Source organism: Dermacentor silvarum, chromosome 3 (assembly GCF_013339745.2).
Source record: "Dermacentor silvarum isolate Dsil-2018 chromosome 3, BIME_Dsil_1.4, whole genome shotgun sequence".
In the NCBI taxonomy this organism is placed as follows: Eukaryota; Metazoa; Arthropoda; class Arachnida; order Ixodida; family Ixodidae; genus Dermacentor; species Dermacentor silvarum.
The window spans coordinates 53,878,830-53,899,068 of record NC_051156.1 but is presented as its reverse complement, the minus strand read 5'-3'; the positions used below and the strand labels follow the sequence as shown (position 1 = coordinate 53,899,068).

Below are 20,239 nucleotides of genomic sequence, written 5' to 3'. Positions count from 1 at the left end.
AAGCCAAGTCGACGGTGGCGCACCTAGAAAGTCCACGTTGAAGCTTTCAGGCCGGGCGCGCGCCGCCGCCGCCTCCGGCGACTGCGGCTGCGCAGAGGACTTTCAACATGGCTCTGAGGCGGAAAAAAAGAAAATATAAAGAAGTGAAAAGCGCGCGCTATCATCGTCCAATCGGAGATACAGGAGAGAGAGAAGCGGCATTTATCAAAGGATGGCGGTACTTTTCTTATATAGGGACTTTAGAACGGACGGGTGGATTGAGCGCGTATGGGCCTTAGCCTGCGGTGGCTAGTCGAAAAGAGCGGCGGTATGCAACGAAAGGTTAAAAATTCCGCTAAAACAGATCCTCAGTGAAGGAAAGTAGGCAAGGTGATGTCGTAAGTGTGCCGAAAGGGCTCGTCAACGTTATACTGCCAGGAAAATGTTTATACCATATGCCAACAATTTCATGCTCCCCGGCAGCTCCGAGTGAGCGGTAGGCAGGTTTCTTTCGACACGGGACAGTCTCCGGACATTCAGAAAAATATTGTACTTTTGTTCGGCATAATAATGCATCTTTAATGCATATACGTCACACTGACGTGGTGAATTTTCGCAGTTTTGTGACGTCGCCTGACAGATAGGCGAAGTGGGTGCAGCCCGAAAACTAAAAAGGAAGAGGTGTAGAATGGGAAGTACTTATGTTTCTTTTGTTTGGTATAACCACGCATAATCAGTGTGTACACGTCATATCAGATGGGTAATTTTCGTGGTTTTCGTAACATCGCACGACAAACAAGTGAAGTGGGAGTGACCCGAGAAATGTTTCACCAATCGTGGAGTACTGATTGCAGAAATAGAATAGAAACAGTTTGGAATAGAATAGCTTTAGGTTATAGCGCACCTGCTCCAAACCATGCACCGTCCGTTACACTTCGCTCCTCGATGAGTCAGTCGACGTGTGACGTGTTCGAGTGAGCTTCTGAACAAGGCACATTTGCAATGTGGTGAACAAGGTTTAAACCGTGGATCTCGGAACTGAAAAAGGTGCGACGTAATGCTGACGCATTTCTCGCGCATTTACCATTCAATTGCCACTGACTTATTCTTTCTTCTTTCTTTTTTTAATGAATGAATGAATGAATGAATGAATGAATGAATGAATGAATGAAAGTCCTTTATTTAGAAATGGGGAGGCACAGGTCCTCTATGGGGTAAATGGGGCATTAATGTCGTCACTCTTCAAATAATTTACTGTGTCAAGAAATAGGCATTCTCATGTAGGAGTATGCACCCGTATTGAGGCGGTGCGTGACCAGTGCTGTGGTGTGTCAGTCCCCCTCAACCACCCTGATCAGGCCGCTCCGGCTAGCATATGTTGCAAGTAATAACTGCGTATTAGGATCCGTGAGCAGTGCTTCACGGTAGCTAGCAAACTGTAAAGGCTGCATGGCCATTCTGCCTGCGTCGAACGCGGCACATTGCCACAGCAAATGGCAAAGGTCTGCACGGCATCGCAGCCCGCAATGCGTGCACGTCACAGTCATAATGTCGGGATGTCGCCATTTTGCCACAGAGTATGGTGTGTAGGCCGAGTTTGCAAATATCTTATTTACAAAAAACCTCCTGAGCGCGTAAAAGTGAAGACTTGCTCGAGAAGAGGGCAGGCGGGGTAACCTGCTTAAGGCGTTGTTTGCTTGCAGTACGCAGGGATGTCCGTACATAGTGCATCGTGGTTACTGAGGGAGCCATTTGGCTAAGGAGGTCATACGGGTTCACCCTGAGTGGTGGGGGCTGAGAAACATTGGTCGACCCACCTGCGGAAGCAGCAGTGGCGTGTGCCGCAGTATTGCCCCCGGGCAAACCCGTATGCCCCAGCGTCCAGGTGGTTTCTATCGGACTATTTGCCTTGTCGTGCCTACGAAGGATAGCTCGGATAACAGAAGCTGTAGCATCTTCCGAGGCTGGGCGAAATATTTCAGAGTAGGCTGTGTGCGAATCCGTATAAACGCGGACAGGTTTCCGGTTGGTATATGGAAGGCTTGCAGTGGCTCCCCAGATAGCCAGGAGTTCAGCATGCGCTGGGGTACCGCTCAGGAGATGGCATCTATAGGCCCCTGAGTGAGCGGTCGTCTGCGTGAAAACCCATGCCATGTAGGCCGGGTCATTTGAGATAGCAGCATCAGTATAGATGTCGATTGTGTCGAAGCTCGCTTCCTTCAGTTGACGTGTGGCAAGAAGTTGGCGAGCGGAAACGTTGTTCCGAGATATAGGACGGCGAATGCGTCGAGAAGCAATCGGGGTTTCCTAGGGGGGTAAAGACATATTAAGAGGAGGTGCGTCGTCATGTTGCTGGCCATCCCATGCCACAAGGCGACGACCTTGCGGCGTATTTTCCATGCGGATATGGTGTCGGGTGTGGGCTTCGCGGATGACGTCTTGCAGTAGAGGCAAGCCTGCAGCGCGTTCAAGTGCAGGTATCTTAGTGTGTTTGGGGTGCCCCGTGACAGTGCGCAGGGTGGCCCTGTGAAGGTGTTCCAGATTCCGGACGTCCGTGGGAGAGAACGTGTATATGGGTGCACCTTACAAGATCTTGCCGATGGACACAGCTTTGCCGAGGGTACAACATGCCTGTTGTTGCGCTCCCCCGTATTTGTTAGCGAGTCGACGTATCGTGTGCGTTAGAGAGTTGACGTATCGTGTGAAACGGCCCCCCATGCCTGTCGGAGGCTACGTACCCACTTTTGTGGGCTGTTACAGCTGGCTATAGGCAGGCCAAGAACTTTGATCTGTCCGTTTTTGGACTGCATGGTGTGCGATCCTATGTGTAGCGAGATGCTGATGTTGGAGTTGGTGCGATGCTTTCCATCTACACTGATAAGTTCTGTTTTGTGTGGAGCGAGTTGCAGTCCTATTTATTTAAGCGTGGAGTCTAAACTGAGGAGACCTGCCTGCAGCTCGGTCTACATTATTTCCTTGTCAGTATAATCTGCTGCTTCTGTCCAAATAGTTATATCATCGGCGTAGATGGCAAATCTAGCTGTTGTGTTTCGTTCAAGGTTTTCAGCCACTCTGCACATAGCCAGATTAAAGAGCGTCGGTTCTAAGATGGACCCCTGCGGAACGCCTCTGTCCAGGCAATAAGTCTTTGGGCTCCATCCCGGTGACGCCACATTTAGGCGAATGGGCGGAGCTGCAAAGAAATTCCGTATCCATGTCTGGGCTCGCTGGCTGGGGTAGCGGCCAGCTAGCTCTTCAAGGATGACATCATGGCAAACGTTGTCGAACGCTTTCTGCATGTCAACGGCCAGCAAGTAGTCAGGCAACACTTTCCGTGACCCCCGTGCGATTAATAAGGCGTCTTAACAGCCAAAGGCAATCGTGGGTGCCCAGGTTAGGGCGAAAACCCACCTGAGCTGGGTGGTAACCAGGCCGGGTTATCTCGAGGTAATGGGCTATACGCGTGTGAATCATGCGTTCAATGAGTTTACAAAGCGTCGAAGTCAGAGAGATTGCTCGGAGGTTACTGTAGACGTTCTGTTTTGTGCCATGTTTTGGTATGGAATAAATGAGAGAGAGCTTAAGTCCCTCAGGTACGCTTCCTGAAGCCCACAGGTCATTAATTACTTCTAGTAGAGCGTCCTGAGCTTCTTCTCCAAGGTTGCGGAGTTCTTGCCATGTTATTAGGTCATGCCCTGTGGCTGACTGAGGGCGGCCGCTTTTAATTGCTGCTAGCATTTCTTCCATGCTAAATGGGCGGTCAAGATCTGGGTCAGGTTCCGGTATGGCGCAGGCGTTCGGAGGCATAGGCGGGGAGAGTGATGCATGGGGAAAGAAAGTTGTGATGATTTCCTCCTCTACTGTTGCGAGATCTGCTTTCGCGAAGAGCTCAGTCAAGGGAGAGTTACCCCTTCCTTTCCCGTTAAGGCTACGAAAAATGCGTCAAAGACCCTGGAGTCCCGGGACGCGGCCGAGACGCTCGCAGGTTGATTGCCAGGCTTCGCTTTGAAGCTGGAGCTGATACTCATTGATAAGCTTAAATTGGCGCTTGATTTTCATAAGGTCAGTGTGTCGTTGGCCGCGTGAGCGATATCTTGATACTAAATAGTCTGCTCTTTTCCATAAGTTGGCCAAATGATTGTCCATCGATTGAGTGTTATCATCGCATGGTACTGTTACTCGCGCGAGTAAACGGGCCTGCTGAAATATATTCAGGAGACCCTCAATCGTCGTGAACGATCCAGTAACATGGGTCCTAAAGGTTCCCCAGTTAGTTATTTCGGTGGTCGTCCTAACGCGGAGGCGTTTACGATTAATTGCCAGGAATATGGGGTGGTGGTCACTGCCCCATGATTGGCTGTGTGCAATCCAGTGCCGCACGAAGTTGGGGCTGGCGAGGGTAAGATCAGGGGTCGTGCCTTTCTGCGATTTATGCAGTCCAATTCTCGTGGGGGTGTCGGGGGTGTTAGATTTCTACAGAGGAAAGTTCGATGGCTTCGTAAAGATATCTGCCTCGTTGATTAGGCCTTAAAACACTCCAGGCGAGGTGGTGGGCATTAAAATCACCTCCAATAAGCAGACGAAGCTTTCTGCTGTCTGTTTAAGCGTTTCCAGCCACGTGTAGGGTTCAACGGAACTGTTACCCGGGTGAAAGTACGCAGACGTGGCCACAAAGGGCTTTTGCCCCGGGGGGCAAATTTTAGCAGCTATTATTTCGCGATTCCTAGAACAGAGACCAGGAAGGTCGAGTTGGGTGGCTGGGCAGTCATTTCGGACAAGCAATGCTACCTGGCCCTTGGGAATCTGTCGTTTGTGCTTGATGATAGGTGTCTGAAACGCGCGGTAACCAGGGATCGAGCACGGGCCTCGCGTTTCCTGGAGAAGAAATAAAGGGCGATGCCTTCGAACATAATTGCGGATTGTGGAACACGATTGATTAAAACTGCGACAGTTCCACTGTATTGCATGAGCCGATGAGCTCATGAAGCTGTCAGTGGTTTGCGGCGCTTACGGTCATCAGTCATGACATTGCTGCAGTTCGTCGAACATATTTTGGAACCGAGTCTGCATGGCATCTAGCGCTTGTGTGAGAGTGTTGACCATGTCTGATCGAATCGCTTGCTCCAATTTATTGGATTCTTGAGCTCGTTCTTGTCTTAGGAGTCCAATTACGTGCGAGTAAGCGGAGTGCTTGTCAGTCACCGGTTTGACACGGCGTGTCGGAGAGCGGCTCTTTCGTTCATTCCGGGACCCACTACGTCTAGGCGTTAGTGACCGATTCCGTTCCTTCGGGGTCATTACGAGATGGCGGAGTCTGATTTTCTTTCCAGAATTCCTGATTTTCCTGGCGGAGGCTGGCGATAAGCTGACTCAAATCAGAGGAAGCAGCTACTTGCACCCAGGAGACCTGTTTCGTCGGCAGTGGCTCTGAATGTGCGGGCGGAGTCACATATGCTGAGTTAGTGCTACTACTGGGAGAAGCTTCGGAAATATCGCGTTCAGGGCATTGGGGGTTGAGTGCAATGTGTGTGGACGCCCCACAAGCTACGCAATGGGGAAACTGCTTACAATTCGGGTCGACATCGTGCGGAGGTTTGCCGCAGTCCCGGCAGACCGACAGGAACGAACAGTATTTGGCAACATGGCCCAAACAGCCACAGTTGTAGCATGCTACCGGACGGGGCCGATATTCATGGACACGGATAACTTCGTATTCGAACACCAAGCGTTGTGGCATAGAGAAAGGAATTCAACAAGAGGGGACACTCCCATAGGGCCCAGCGGCCGAATTGACTGCAGCGTGCCAAGCGGTCGGTGTCAATCACTTACATCACTTCCGGTTTCGGTTTTGGGCGCGCGTATTTTGAACGCAAGCTAGCACGCCGGCTGCGCCCCCCCCCCCCCTTCATTTTTTTTTTTTTTGCTCTTCGTGCAGATCGGTTTATTGTTTAGTAAAAATGATTGCGAACGATCTCGTAAAGTCCCATCGAATGTGTGCCACGTGCAATTTCACAAAGTAGACGCAAGACCTTTTGTGCAATGAGGAAATATTTATTTTGCTCTATATAAAAGCTCGTTCCGCGCTTTTTGTGCGTTCATCCAACGTTGTGACACCAGCAGGTAAGGCAGTAGTTCCTGTATGAAGCTCCGCCGGACGGCACCAGCTGAAGAAACAAGTAAATTACAAGCATGTTACATTTGCAAGCACGTAACAGCATGTTACAAGCATGAGTCATTTTGGTATTTAGACATAGGAATACTGCGTGTAGAGGCGAAACGTGCGAAAGCGGTGAAAGGGCGGCATTACAAACAAAAACAAATCGCTTTTACAAACATGGCGTAGAAAATACCCGACTCATCCCAAACATATATGAAAACATCTGATTTCCAAGCGTTCCCCCATTTCCGGGCATTATTTCCTGCACTTTGGCAGCTCAAATACATGAGCGACTTCGCGTTTCCAAAACTTGGCCTCGGGCGACGCGACGGTACGCTACATACATAGAGACGGACGCAACAGGCACTCCAGACAAATGCGTGGGTGCAATGCCTTTTTTCAGTCCTTTAGAAGACGTAATTTTCGAATTACAAGTTTCTGATATGTTCGTCGTTCGCGCGTTCTTCCGGCGCCAGCAGCACACCCCATGTTATCACTCTTGGCAATTGCCCATCGCGTTGACAACAGGCGTGAGTACTGAAAGAAGGTATATGTTGTTGCGAAGCCACAAAAAACGTCACAGACTTGTCCCTCTAAGATTCATTACACGCCAAACTAACTTTATCACCACGGCCGAGCTGCTTATCGCTAACTGCGTCACAGCGCGCTGTGCGGCCAGCGTGCCTCAAAAGTACCCCAGGAAGTAACGAAATTATATCAAAACGTTTATTAAAAATAACAGGTGTAGGGAGCGGGTGAAATTACTTTTCAGTAATGTCTGGTGTCAGAGAAAGCGGCACAAACTTCTAGCAAGATGCACTAGACTACACACCACGGCTGAGTTCTCGCTAACTGCGACACGGCGCCCTGTGCGGCAAATGTGGCTCAAAAACCGAAATAAGTTACCATAATCATCTAGGAAGCGTCGGAAACATGTCTCAGCACGATTCATTAACTCAAATTAACTGCGCCAGGATGGCCGAGCTGTTTTTCGCTAACTGCGTCTTAAGTCTCGGTCCCGTGCCGTAAGCCTAATTGCGTCGTAGACTGTGAAACAAGATTTCTCACCTTGCCGTAGTCCAATAGTGCAGTGGTGTCTTGTCCCAGTGCAGAAGGAACGCAAGAATACGCCGAGAGCCCAATAAACCAGGTTACAGTTAAAAATGAAAAAAAGAAGGAGACCGACGGGTCGCCGCGCGCGAGCGCTCAAACGTGCGCGCAGCCATCCTCGCTGGCTTCGGGGGAGTGTCTGGCGGATGACGCATGTATCTGGCGCGTCACTGACCTGTGGCTAGGTAAGGCAAGGAAAATAAGTCGCAAAGCTTAAGTTCATTTATACGCAAAACGTTTTAGTTTTCGCGGCAAAGAATTAAAAAAAAATCAATGCCTGTTAACTTAAGTTCACTTTCTTTTTTTTTTTTTCGATGCTCGCGGCAGCTAACGTTCGGTGTCAAAAGTATAGCGTGACGTATGCTGACGTGTTTCCTGTTGCCAGTTTTTGCCGAGTGTCCGCTCTTGTTGAATTTATTTCTCTATGGTTGTGGTATGCGTTCCGTATCAAATGTCAAAAGCAGCAGCTGTGTTTTTCCGAGCATGCGCACATCGGTGATTGTCGCCTGTTCACAGCGAAGATGTGCTTTGATATACTCGATTGTGAGGCCAGCTTTGATCTTTATCACCCCGTGAGAGCTGTGCCTGTAGGGACGATGTGTCGACGTCAAACACGCGAAGATTGCCGTTAACGGTTGCAAGCAAGCGCGATAGTGTGCAAAGTTTGCGGAAATGACCCTCGTCGCGAACAGTGATCCGTATGCAGTTACTGGTTGTGTCAAATCGAAGGATTGCCATTTCTGCAATAAAGGCTGATGGAGCGCTTTGTTCAATGGCGTCTGTGAGCGCCTGTTTCGGAATATCTGTCACATGTACTTTGTTTAGCGGCCTGATCAGGACGGTTTAGCGGGCCCGACTCACCCGTTCGGCATGCAGTCTTTCCGGTGACACTTGGCGTCGGCAGTACACGGTGTTTCGCTGCCTCCCGTCGTCACGAGGTCCAGCGGCTCCGTTGGAAGATCCCGCTGCCGCGTTTGGAACAGCAGGACCGTTAGACAGCTGTGATGGCAGTGGACACTGGCTCGCGTCCGTGGTGTCGTTTCCGTCAGATGAAGTTGAAAAGTCATTGCAGTTCGAAGGAAGACCCATGCTTTCCGGGGTCGTCGTCATAGTGGGCGTCTTGATGAGAGCCGGAGTGAAACGCGCCGGGCGTATCAGATTCGCCAGGCTCGGTGAGGCTACGTTGGCGCGGCGCAGACGCTGCCGCCGGCAGCCGTGCCTGTTATGCTTGTCCGAGACACAACACTAGAGGAATTTACCTCAGGCCGACCTCTCTGCATTTCGCATCATTAAACTTATTTCTCTCTCTAGGCCTAGGCTGGTCAGTTCACAAAAAACACAAGAAAAAGGGGCAAAGCTTGTCCAACAAAGACCGACTTCGTGGTGTGGGCTCATCGTGTGGTCGAAATTCACTGACTCAGGAAAAAGTAGCAACAAATAAGCGGGAAAACTGGTCAAAGCGAACAGAAAAAACAGGATCCGAGCTGAGGCACGTCTGCCTTTGCCGGTGGCGCCATCACGCCCCTTTTTAGTGAACTACTTAATTCCGGGTTTTTCCTCAATAAACGGCGCACGGTCCTGTCGTTTGGTGCGTCCCCTTCGTCTTCGTTGTTTGCGCTGTAGCAATTATGAATAAACCGGAGTTGGAAGTAGCGCTCGTCCTTGCTTGTCTCGTCATCCAGTTGGTATATTGCTTCTCGCCGCGGCTCTCCCCAGTAAACCTGTGGCTATGCGGAATAATTGGGACAGCATAGTAACGCCAAGATAAACAAAGGTAATTTAATTTGTTTATAAAAACGCACGACATTGCAAAATAGCTCAGTTGACACCAACATGCACGAAATGATTTACCGAAAACCTTCAGATCTCTTTTCAAGGCAAACACAACTTATGCGGCGGTCAGATGATTCTACACCCTTAACTCTGCACTCAATAGGCCAAACAAAGCTACAGGCTTAGTTATTTGCAGTAGCTAGAACAGCGGTTTTAAAGAGAGAGAGAAAGAAGGGGAAGAAAGACAAGGAGGTTAGCCAGTGTAAATACCAGCTTGCTACCCTGTCCTGGGGAAAGGGGTAAAGGGAATAAAAGGTGATAGAAGAAAAAAAATTGAAATAAAATTAGTGCAATAACGCAACCCTACGCGCTACAACGTTCAAAGCCGGTCGCACAATTCACAATCCCTCAAGAACTTCAGCAGAGCCCTTAAGGCCTTGAGTGCCGAAGCCTGTCTAGACCAGCGTCCTAAAACTTTTTTCCTCTGTGAGGGGACGATTGGCCAGTTTTTCAAGCGCAGTCGCGAGCACTTTTCTTGCCACATTGTGGCGGGGACAGTCACAGAGGAGGTGCTTGATTGTCTCCCCGCAGCCACAGTTGTCGCAAGCAGGGCTGTCAGCCATTCCAATGCGGAAGGAATAGGCGTTCGTGAATGCCACGCCGAGCCACAGGCGGCACACAAGTGTTGCTTCCGCTCGTGGTAACCCTGGTGGAAGACGGAGTTGCAGACGTGGATCCAATCTGTGGAGGCGTGCGTTGCTGAAATCACTGGTGTTCCACAGAGTCTGCGTAAGCTCGCGTGCGAAGGAACGAAGTTTTGTGGTGGCGTCTGTTCTCGACAGTGGTATCGATACGATAGGGGCACCATCGTGGGCCGATCGGGCAGCGTCATCCGCACTGTGATTTCCCGAAATTCCGCAGTGACCCTGTATCCACTGGTAGATGATGTTGTGCCCCTTGTCGGTTGCGTGATGGTGAAGTAGTCGGATGTCTGCGACTAATTGTGTGTTAGGTCCGTGGTTGAAAGGGGACAGCAGGCACTGGAGAGCTGCCTTCGAGTCACAAAATATGGACCATGACTGTGATGATTTGGGACCAATAAATTCCAGAGCAGCACGGATAGCTGCGAGTTCTGCAGCCGTCGATGATGTAATGTGAGATGTCTTGAATTGGATGGTGACAGATTTCACGGGAATTACCACTGCTCCAGCTGAACTTTTGGAGGGGACAGAACCGTCCGTGTAAATGTGGGTGCGTTCTCTGTGCTTTTCATACATGAATGAAAGCACGGTTTGTTTGAGGGCGAATGACGACATCTCCGATTTCTTTTTGATACCGGGAATTACAAGAAGGGCTTGGAATGGATGCAGGCACCACAGTGGTAGAGATGGTCGTGCTGCAGGCGTGAAGTTCAACGGTAAAGTTCCATGGTTGGCGGCAATAATCCTGCTAAACGCTGAACGAGGTCGAGCAGCAGGAAGGGAGGCGAGATGATGCGATGGAAGTCGGACCAAGTGCCTAATGTGCATCCTTAAAGCGTCGACTTGAATGTATGTATTGATGGGGTGGTCATGCGCGATGGCTATTGTTGCTGCCGTGGATGCACACCTGGGAAGGCCAAGACATATTCCCAGAGCTTGAGCTTGCACAGACTGGAAGGCACGGAGGTTGGTCTTACCGGTCCCACTCACTACAGGTAAGCTATAGCGTAGGATACCCAGGAAGAGTGCGTTGTAGAGTTGGAGCATCGCCCTCACAGATGCACCCCATGACTTTCCCGCGAGAAATCTGAGAGCATGGGTTACCATGGCCAGCTTCTTTTTAAGGTAGGAGATATGAGGACTCCGGGAGAGGTCTCGATCGATTATCACTCCTAGAAAACGGTGCGTCTTCTCGTAGATGATTGACTTTAAAGAGGAAGTGTTGATTAGAGATCGAGGTAAGTAGGTAAACAGCATTCTTCGATGAACATAACAAGTGAGTTTCCCATAAATTAAATTATATTACCATATCCTAAGTATGCCTGCATTTCATGCAGAAAGTTTCACTCAAAGAACGAAAGAGCGAGAATCAAGTTGCGCGACAACTGATCATTTCCGCTTTTGCGAGATCGACGTGTATGCCTTGCTTGCCGTTCTCGACGTGGACGCTCACTGCGACGTGGTTGCACTGCGCAGAACTCGCTCGACGTCCACCAACGCCAGGTGTGGGCCAAGGCGCGCCGCATGGGAGGCATCATGCCCGTCAAGGACGTGTTCTCCAAGGAGACGTTCGACGACGTGCTTCAGTCGAAGAAGGTACGTGCACGCTCGCAGGCTTTACTGAATTATACTCTACGTGTGTTTTCGTTCAGGAACGAAACACACGTAGGTACTTGTTTCACCGGGTGTTTGCAAAATTTTTCCGAGACAAATAGAACATGTGTGAATTAAGCCATACAAGCTTCTAGTTACTTATTTTGTCACGCTTAGAATGTATAGTATTTTCTTCGATAAGTCCATGGGGCATGCAGTCTGCGTAGATAGTACGTGTAGGATACGCTATCGTTTCTCTTCTTTTTTTTTGGCAGCGTCTGCTTCTAATAGTTATTCCAGGTAGTTTTCTTGCATCTTGAACGCGTTTACAACATTCGTCTCACGTGTACTAGGTCCTTTGTCACGAAGTGCACGCCACGCTGTCTATGAATGCGTGATAGTCCGTGGCAGCGTCAAATGATGAAGCTCTTCCACGCTCGGTCGCATCCTCTGGGTCTGCCACGTACGTTTCATGTACATGAAACATGACATGTACAGAGGTCAACACTCATGTCTAGAACGACGGAACGTCGTGCTCGAGATTGCACGAGCGACATCTGCAGTTTGAAATAGGCCACATCTGAGCATGCGCGGCGCCAATGATGCGCCGGCCTTGTATTTTTATCCTTGTTTATCGCCGCGGCTTCAACAACTGCTTTGGCCGTCAAAAGCGCTGTCAATGGTGTAGCGCCAGAACAAAAACAAACAAGCAAACAAACAAAAAACGCAGCGAATCGTTCTCGGCGCCCAGTGCAAGCTATGCTTTAAGCTTATTCTTATTGACAATGTTCGCTCACGAAACGCACAAGGAAATGCCTCCGCTTACTACTCATGTATGTTGTGCTTACATTTCACAGCGTTCTTGAGGTACCTACATGTGTTGATTTCACTAAATCTCAAAAGTTCAGGATATCTATGCAGCATTTTTCTGTATGTGCGATCGAAACCTACAATTATTAGCAATTAACGTTGGCAGGTTGACGACCAATAATTGATGAAAGTAGGTTTGTAAAATTCACTCCTAACAGACGGCAATAAACGCAATGCGTTATGCAAAATCCATGGCGCGATGCGCGAGATTTATGTGCGACGCAATGGCGGTATGACGATGCCGCGAACTGAGAAAAAGCCTGCAGTATAAAGGCGCGGAGCAGGGCGATTCCGCGCGTTTTTCTATTTTGTCGTCGCTACACCGTTGACAGCGCTTCTGCCGGCCAAAGCAGTTGTTGCAGCCGCGGCGATAAACAAGGAGAGAAAATGCGAGGCAGGCGCGTCATTGGCACCGCGCATGCTCAGATGTGGCCTATTTCAAACTGTAGATGTTGCTCGTGCAGTCCCGAGCGCGACGCTCCGTTGTTCTAGACATGAGTGTTGACCTCTGTACATGTAAGTATGACCGTAAAGCAATATAGCAGTTTAATATTCATTGCAAATATACTACCGAGAGCCCTTGCGCAGATGCAGCTGAGAACCCCGAAAGGTGTGTTGTGAAATCCTGAAGGTCTTTACCTGCAGCCACACCACCACTACTTTTTTAACTTAAGTGAGTCCTCAATTGATCACATACGTGTTTGTTCAGACGATTGTACGAGCTTTTCTACCAGATGCCTGCCCCCCATACCGGCAGCCTCACGGTCGAGTGTCCCCCTTGGTGACGGGATGCCGCGGGTTCATAAGCCGCGCCGTCCATGCCCTACTGGGAAAAGAAGCAGTGCAGCGCAGCTACTTCGCCCACGTGCTTGTTGCACCACGCTTAGACGAAATGAATTCATCGGATTTCACCAACTCTCGTTCGCGTTCACTGCAACTTGACTTGCGCTTCCCTCTGCTGCCCGGGCTTCCTCGTCATGAAACAACTTTATTATTCCTAATGCGCCGGAGCGTAGCATTCCCGACCGCTTATTCACTGCTCAGTTGAACGGCCTAGAGCGCTGCATGGCATTCTTGAGGATGTGATGAAAGTGTACAGAGCACATTCTGTGCTCTGTACACTTGCCAACCTTCGTGACTCCGCGACATGCTCAGCCGCGTGGACGACCGACCGTTCTCGGAAGCAAAGATCCCGGGAATTTAGCCGAATAATTCTAGTATGCCTAAGGCAAAAGGCAAAAGGCAAATGCTCTTTTTGAAGGCAACTGGGCTGTAGGAGCGCTTGTCACTATACGGGGGAAAACACACTTCTGCGTGTGTGAGCACACTTACCCACATGCAGGATAGCCAAATGGGCGCCACAGTGATTACCTTCCGTTACTTTCCTTCTTTCTATCTCTCTCTGATAAAGCTCTTAATTCGTTACGAAGCTTACCGTACACCTGTACGCCACGGCAGCCGACGGACAGCCTTCCAAATTTGTTAGCTGTCTTTATTGAATTTCTGCAGACCTTTGTGATCCTTGCGAACAAATCTCCGAGAAAAATACTGCAATACGACATTCTTGCGATCACGCAAGTGTTTGCCCTCACCTTACCATATTTTGAGCGGTCAAGTAAATTGAAAGACTATTTCAACGTTAGGTATTTTTCTTCTGCATGGCCATTTTGAGATGCAGAAACACGTAACAAGACTTATAATGCCCCTCAACTTTCCAATATATGCTTGCGTCGTAAGGTTTCTAACTAGCAGGCTATTTAATATAGTTAGTTGGATGCGTAAATTATTTGCTTTCGTTTTTTTTTGTGTGTGCAAATGATGTCCGCTTGGCCAGATATTTAATCACGTGAGACGTGATTCCAGTAACGCATGCTTTTTTAATAAGTGTCCCAATTAAAGAACACACACACATTGTATACTTGGCAGGAACTCCTGTTCGCGATAATCGGCCAGATGTCTAAATTATTAATAAACAAATGAAAGCACTCTAGTGCCTTCTTGGTTCCCGCAACTGTACTGCGAGCAACATTTACGATCGCCATATACCCAATACCGTAACCCCAGTGCGCTCCTACAGAGATTAAAGAATGCTACATGCATGGTCATACCAATAAAAACACAATGAAGCAAGAAAGAGCATAGGTGAAGTTGAATATTATGCTTAATTGAAATTGGAATTAATTATCCGAATGTAAATGGAAGTGGACGTAAATATTACCTACCGCTGGTGGGGACAAAGCCCAAATTCCTCCGATTTACGCGTACACTGCATTGCCAATTCAGCTACCATGCACGGCGCTGTTTCTTGTCCACTTTCATGGGGAATTTTTGCATATCTACAGGATTATCCTGGCATAATTCTGAGAAGAAGTGGCAACTTCGTTCCACATTCACTAATACAATTAATTCAAATAATTAGTTTCGTTTTTGTCGCGAGGAAGCCAGCTCGGGAAGCCAGCTCGGGTCGCCAAGCCTGTAGAATGCAATACCAATGTAGTGTATTCAATTCCCACCTCTTGTGGCTGCACTTACATAGGGCAAACGGGACGTTGTATTAATGATCGTTTTCGTGAGCATGCGTACTGTGTCAAGATTGAGACTGGCAGTAATCATTGTGCATAGTGTGAGTGTTCACCACTCCTAGATAACAGACGTGTGTTAAGAGGGTACAGCAATCAGATAGCCAGGGAAATTTTTGAGGCCTTTTCTATGTGTCTGTTAGGAGCCACCTGTGTGAGTGCCCCATCTATAGTTCTCTGTGATAAGGAACTTAAGTTCCTCAGGAGTTAATCACTTTGGCCTGTGCCCACCATGTGTATTGTTAAATTTGTATTTTTTAGTGTTTTTGATGCATGCGCAGCAGGAGTTGACTGACGATGACTCGCATTCCCTTTTACCTTTTTTGTGCTCTTTCTGGCTGTTGCGAATTGTATATATTTGCGCAGGTTTCACTAAAGGTGTTGTTGGCAGTCAGCGCTAGTCCTGTGTTCTTTCTTGTCCGTGTTTTTGGCGCTGTTGTAAATATGTATGATCAGTACCAACTAGCTCGCACCCAAACCCTTCTGAGTCAGCGCTGGCGCAATTACTCCTTTCTACATAGCTCGCACCACCTCGTATGTATTGCATGCCCCAAAGTGCTCTATGTTTTATTGCTGCACATTTCATTCATTCATTCCACATCCCTTTCATTTTTAGATTATCTTGGTGGTTGCTTGAGTAGGTCTTTCCCTCGTTTATGTATATGCCCAGGTATTTATATTGCTTGACTATGGGTATGACTTCCTGTCGGATTGATACCACGTCATCACACGTCTCTTCATTAAAGTTCATAATTCCCGATAAATCTGGGCTAAACTTACAGCCTATACTTATCGCTGTGTGTAAGGGTGTCCAGTTAACCTTAGCGAAGCTGTTCAACGAAAGAAATTATTTTGAAAAACACGGGGCAAGATACAATTTTAGGACCTATGGTGTTACGTCGACAGAACGCTCATGACCGAACACCGTAGGTCTTGTAATTGCATCTTACACCATGTTTTTTTTTTCCTTGAAGACCTTGAAGCTGGGGTAGACAGTGTATTCGCAAGTGCCTGTGAATCCCTTGCAGTGTCCGCTCGTAGCACTATATTGCCGCAGAGATCTCTCCACGCGAAGTATCCTTCCAGGCGTCTCATCGCACCGCCGTTAGAAGAGCGCCAGCAACACCTCGCGCATGGCGAGACAGCGCGTTCTCTCGTGCACGCGAACGCGGCTGCGCGTGTCCTCAATCTGCGGACGTGGTTGACTGTGGAACGCGTTCCTGTTAACTGTGCTTGCCAATTGTGTGTGTGTGTTTTAGTCTTAATTCTCCGGGCACAAGTTCGCCCACAATAAACCAGTTTGTTTAGTGTGCTTCACTGAAGAGTGCTACAATATCGTCCGCATACATCAGCCCAGTGATCTTCTGTTGTACTTTTGCCCATTACGGATGTGAGATAGATCAAAACTTAATTCACTGCTCTCAGTCGTCTTCGTATGCCATTAACACAACACACAGTCGTCGTTCCAGCGCCGTCATACCACATTGACCCCATGCCGTCTTAGTCGCGCTGTCATCATGATTGCATTGTCGTCATATGCCATCATCGTTACACAGCCGTCTCCATGTCGCCGTGACCGTTCCATTGTCGTCATTTCGGTGTCGTCCCGCCATCGTCTTCATTTCTTCGTCGTCTTCATTCACTCTCCCTCATGCATGCAATATACATGCTCGAAAGCCAACATTTAAGGTTGAGCGAAGTGCTTTACAATTGCAATACGCCCAAATTAGTAGTCTGTGCTGCCAAAATGGTAGCTATACAAAGCATCAATTTTCGAAATTACCAACAGAAGCTTTTCTATACCGATTCCCACATCACGTGAGATCCGCATATTTTTTATGCTACCTATTTGATGCTCCACGAAACAATAAGATCACCGTCGGGCAGCCTTATCAGACGAGTCAGAACTTCGACCCTGCTTTTTGACCAAGAGACTCACTAGCAGTCTGAAGAAGCATGCCGCTTGCATACAGAGCGCACGTAGGTGCGCCTCGACAGCACACGCAGTACTATCGAGGCACCCCGCACGATGACGCTGAAGATGATGATGATAATGATTTATTGGCATCCCCTTTGAAACAGGGCGGTGACCAATAGTCACCTAGCCTGATCGAGCTAATCAGGTATGCTATATATGCTTTTCATTCTAGCCTATCTGAATACATCTCCTTAATCTTTTTTTCTCTTCCTCAAAAGCTATCTTATCTTTCTTGGCCCGCTCCCGGTGCCTGTTACGGATCCGCTGGTATCAATCTGTTCCCTGCTTTTTCTCCACCAATACTCTTAACATCTCTTGCTAATCTCGACTGGTGGCGGGTTGAGCCTTCCATATGCTTTAAATCCAAGCGCTTCTAGAAGGTGTACATACGTTCCCTACGGGTCGCACTTCGCATTTCACTAGGATGTACCGAGTGGTCTCCCGGCTTTTTCTGCAAAATACACATATTTGGGAGTATTTGCTCCGGTATGTTTTTGTCCTTAGGCAATTAGCTCTATACCTCAAATATCAAGACACTGCCCTTTGTGCTATCGTACAGATTTCCCTTATAAGTTCTTTCTTCCCATTCTCGTAAAATTCCAGGATTTTTTTTTTTGTTTCCATTTTCTGTCTGATTCTGTCACATTTTTGTTATTCCTGGTTGTCTATTTACACTTTCAAATATACTTTACTCGGCTGCCAACTTTCTTGACCTCTTCCTCCATTCTGTGTCCATGCATTTCAGGTACAGATACAGACAGCAACAACAGGTGCGCTGTGAGCAGCGTCATCTATTGAAAAGCAGAATGTTCAAGACCGATTAGCAAGCCCTCCGTGAGGCTGCCTCCATTGATATTGCGTTTGCTCTCAGAACTTTCTAGTACATTCTTTGCGAAACCACCAACCACGCAGATATATCACGTGCGCCATTTGCAAGCGCAAGGGCAGCTAAAACAGCGTGCCACATTCCACTGGTGCAGTGTATCGCCTATTCCAGCGACATACGCACACAATCGGCACATTTTTGACGCACAGGTGGTGTTTCTGGACCAGACGTTACTGTACCACGCACTTGTGAGACTGTACGACAAGCCTCCGCAAGGAGAATTCTACATGGGCCGGGAGATCGCCATGAACTTGACCATGGGCATGTGGGTCAACAGGGACCTCCCCGTTAGCCTGCGCAAGACACTTCACCAGCGGTAATTTCAAATTCTTTTTACATTCGCATGACGACGCTCGATTGTGCATGTGACATCTACGCCAGCTGGAGCGTGGGGGTTTTCGCCACGACTCATCTTGCAAGGCGCGAATGTGGGCATGGAGCTGCAGTTTCGCTTCGTGATTTAAACTTGTTTATTTTCATCTAGCGCAGTCGGCGGTGTGCGTTCTTTATAAAAATAAGTAAGAAGATTGGCAGAATGAAAGAATTCGGGCGTCTAGCAATGATGGCGCTTCTACACAATGTCTTAGAATAAAACATCACCGTTCGCCTTACAAATCAAATGAACAGGCTCAGAAACACGTCGCAGGGAGTACAGGTACTAAAGAGCCTCGGATACTCCGCACCATCAGACTCCTCCTCGCCAAGAGGATCCACGCCGCACTTTCCAACATGCACAACAACAACGCACGCCAACACATTTCCCGAGGCTTCCCGCAACATTATAATCAGCCTGTTTTTATGTCCATTGTACGACGAAGGCCTCTCCCAGCGATCTCCAATTAACCGTTTCTTGCGCTAGTTGATTCCATGCTATGCCTTCAATTTCCCTAATTTCATCACACCACCTAATTCTCGGCCCTCCTCGACTGTGCCTCTAATAGACCACTAGCTATCTGCCCTACGCATTACATGGGACAATGCGTAGGGGCTTGCTATACGTAAACGAACCAGAACCAAGAACGGAGGAACTGGCAAACCGAGTTTGTCGAAACACGCACCACCAAAGTGCCACTACGCCAAGCATAGGATGTGGAGGCGCATTTCAGTGACCACCGTGGTAGCACCGTTATTACTGGACTGCAAACACCATCTCGCAGTTCCTGCTACAGAGACTATATTCGCTCAATTGCAACAGCAGATATATAACAGCAACATACTACTCAAGTGGTGCGTTAATTATCACAAACAAGAAGGCCCGTAAAGCCACCCTTAGCCTGCTCACCCAACACTCGTATTGCCGAGTCACAGAAAGAACGCCGACAAATGAAGCTCCACAAACTGCACAAGGACGCGGTGAACTTCCTAAATAGACACTGCACTCAGAACATCGAAGCCATAAGGGCTCCACGTTATGCTGGAACATCTGGAAAAAAAGAAATAATGTCCCTGCCCGAGACTAAGTAGTCCGGGCGCTAAATACTCCAGTGCATGCGGTCCTTTGAATCGTCGCGATAACATACTAAAGTAGGCAAGGCTGCTATAATGTGATTTGAAAATACCACTCTAATCGGAAGGCACGTGAATGATCACTCAAGGATCAGTATCGAAGCAGTGACCATTGCTAATGATGGCGCTTTTAGCAAACCTTCTATAGCTTTTTCGCAAGAAAGTTATCACATTTCGGATGCGTGGAAAGCGGTGTGTTAACTTCAAGTGTTTCTCAGTTGATGCATAGTCACGGACTTGTTATCAGGATTTGTTGTACTTTTTCTCTTTTAATGCGTTAGCACTAGAGTGTCAAAGTCGAAAAGTGTATGCGTGTGAAGTGTCGGAAGCCGGTAGAGCGAGGATTGGAGAGCTTAGAAGAGCGTGTATGCGTGTGTATGCATGTATTTATACATGTATGTATGTATGCATCTTTTATGTATGTATGTATGCATGTATGTATCTTCTTCTTTCTGGGGTTTTACGTGCCAAAACCAGTTCTGATTATGAGGCACGCCGTAGTGAAGGGCTACGGATTAATTTTGACCACCTGGGGTTCTTTAACGTGCACTACAACGCAAGCACATGGGCGTTTTTTGCATTTCGCCTCCATCAAAATGCGGCCGCCGGGGCCGGGATTCGATCCCGCGACCTCGTGCTCAGCAGCGCAACGCCTTAGCTGACTGAGCCACCCCGATGGGTTATTTATGTATGTATGTATTTATGTATGTATGTATGCATGTATGTATGTATGCATGTATTTATGCATGTATGTATGTATAGCACAATTGGTGGTGCATCGCAAGAGTAATGCGAAGGTTGTATCACGCACAATCAGGCAATACTATTGGGCTTCGCTTACATGTATTTTTGTTCTTTTATGGATTTTCTTTTTGGCCGCCTAGTTAATGTTGTTTTCTCTTGTGGTTCAGTGTCTTATCTCAGTGTTGCGTGCGGCGTGAGCAGTGTGCTATTGCACAGGGCCCCCTTTCACCTGCTTCGTAAGCACACGCGTTGGGCTGCGCCGTGTCGTGCCGGCAATGGCAGCAGTGTATAGCGTGTGCCCTCACTACGTATTTGTTACTTTTTCAAGCATGATCATTCACTGGTTATTTGTCGGAGTTCGCG

General features: G+C 48.3%; 1 protein-coding gene across 1 annotated transcript in view; it reads left to right on the top strand.

The window, feature by feature from the left end:
* LOC125944229 (uncharacterized) overlaps positions 1-20,239 on the top strand; it is an 87,537-nt gene that overhangs the window by 64,435 nt on the left and 2,863 nt on the right. The window contains exons 2-3 of the mRNA XM_049664555.1: positions 11,197-11,316; positions 17,776-17,942. Of these exons, the coding sequence (XP_049520512.1) occupies positions 11,197-11,316; positions 17,776-17,942 (287 nt within the window). The remainder of the gene's footprint in view (positions 1-11,196; positions 11,317-17,775; positions 17,943-20,239) is intronic.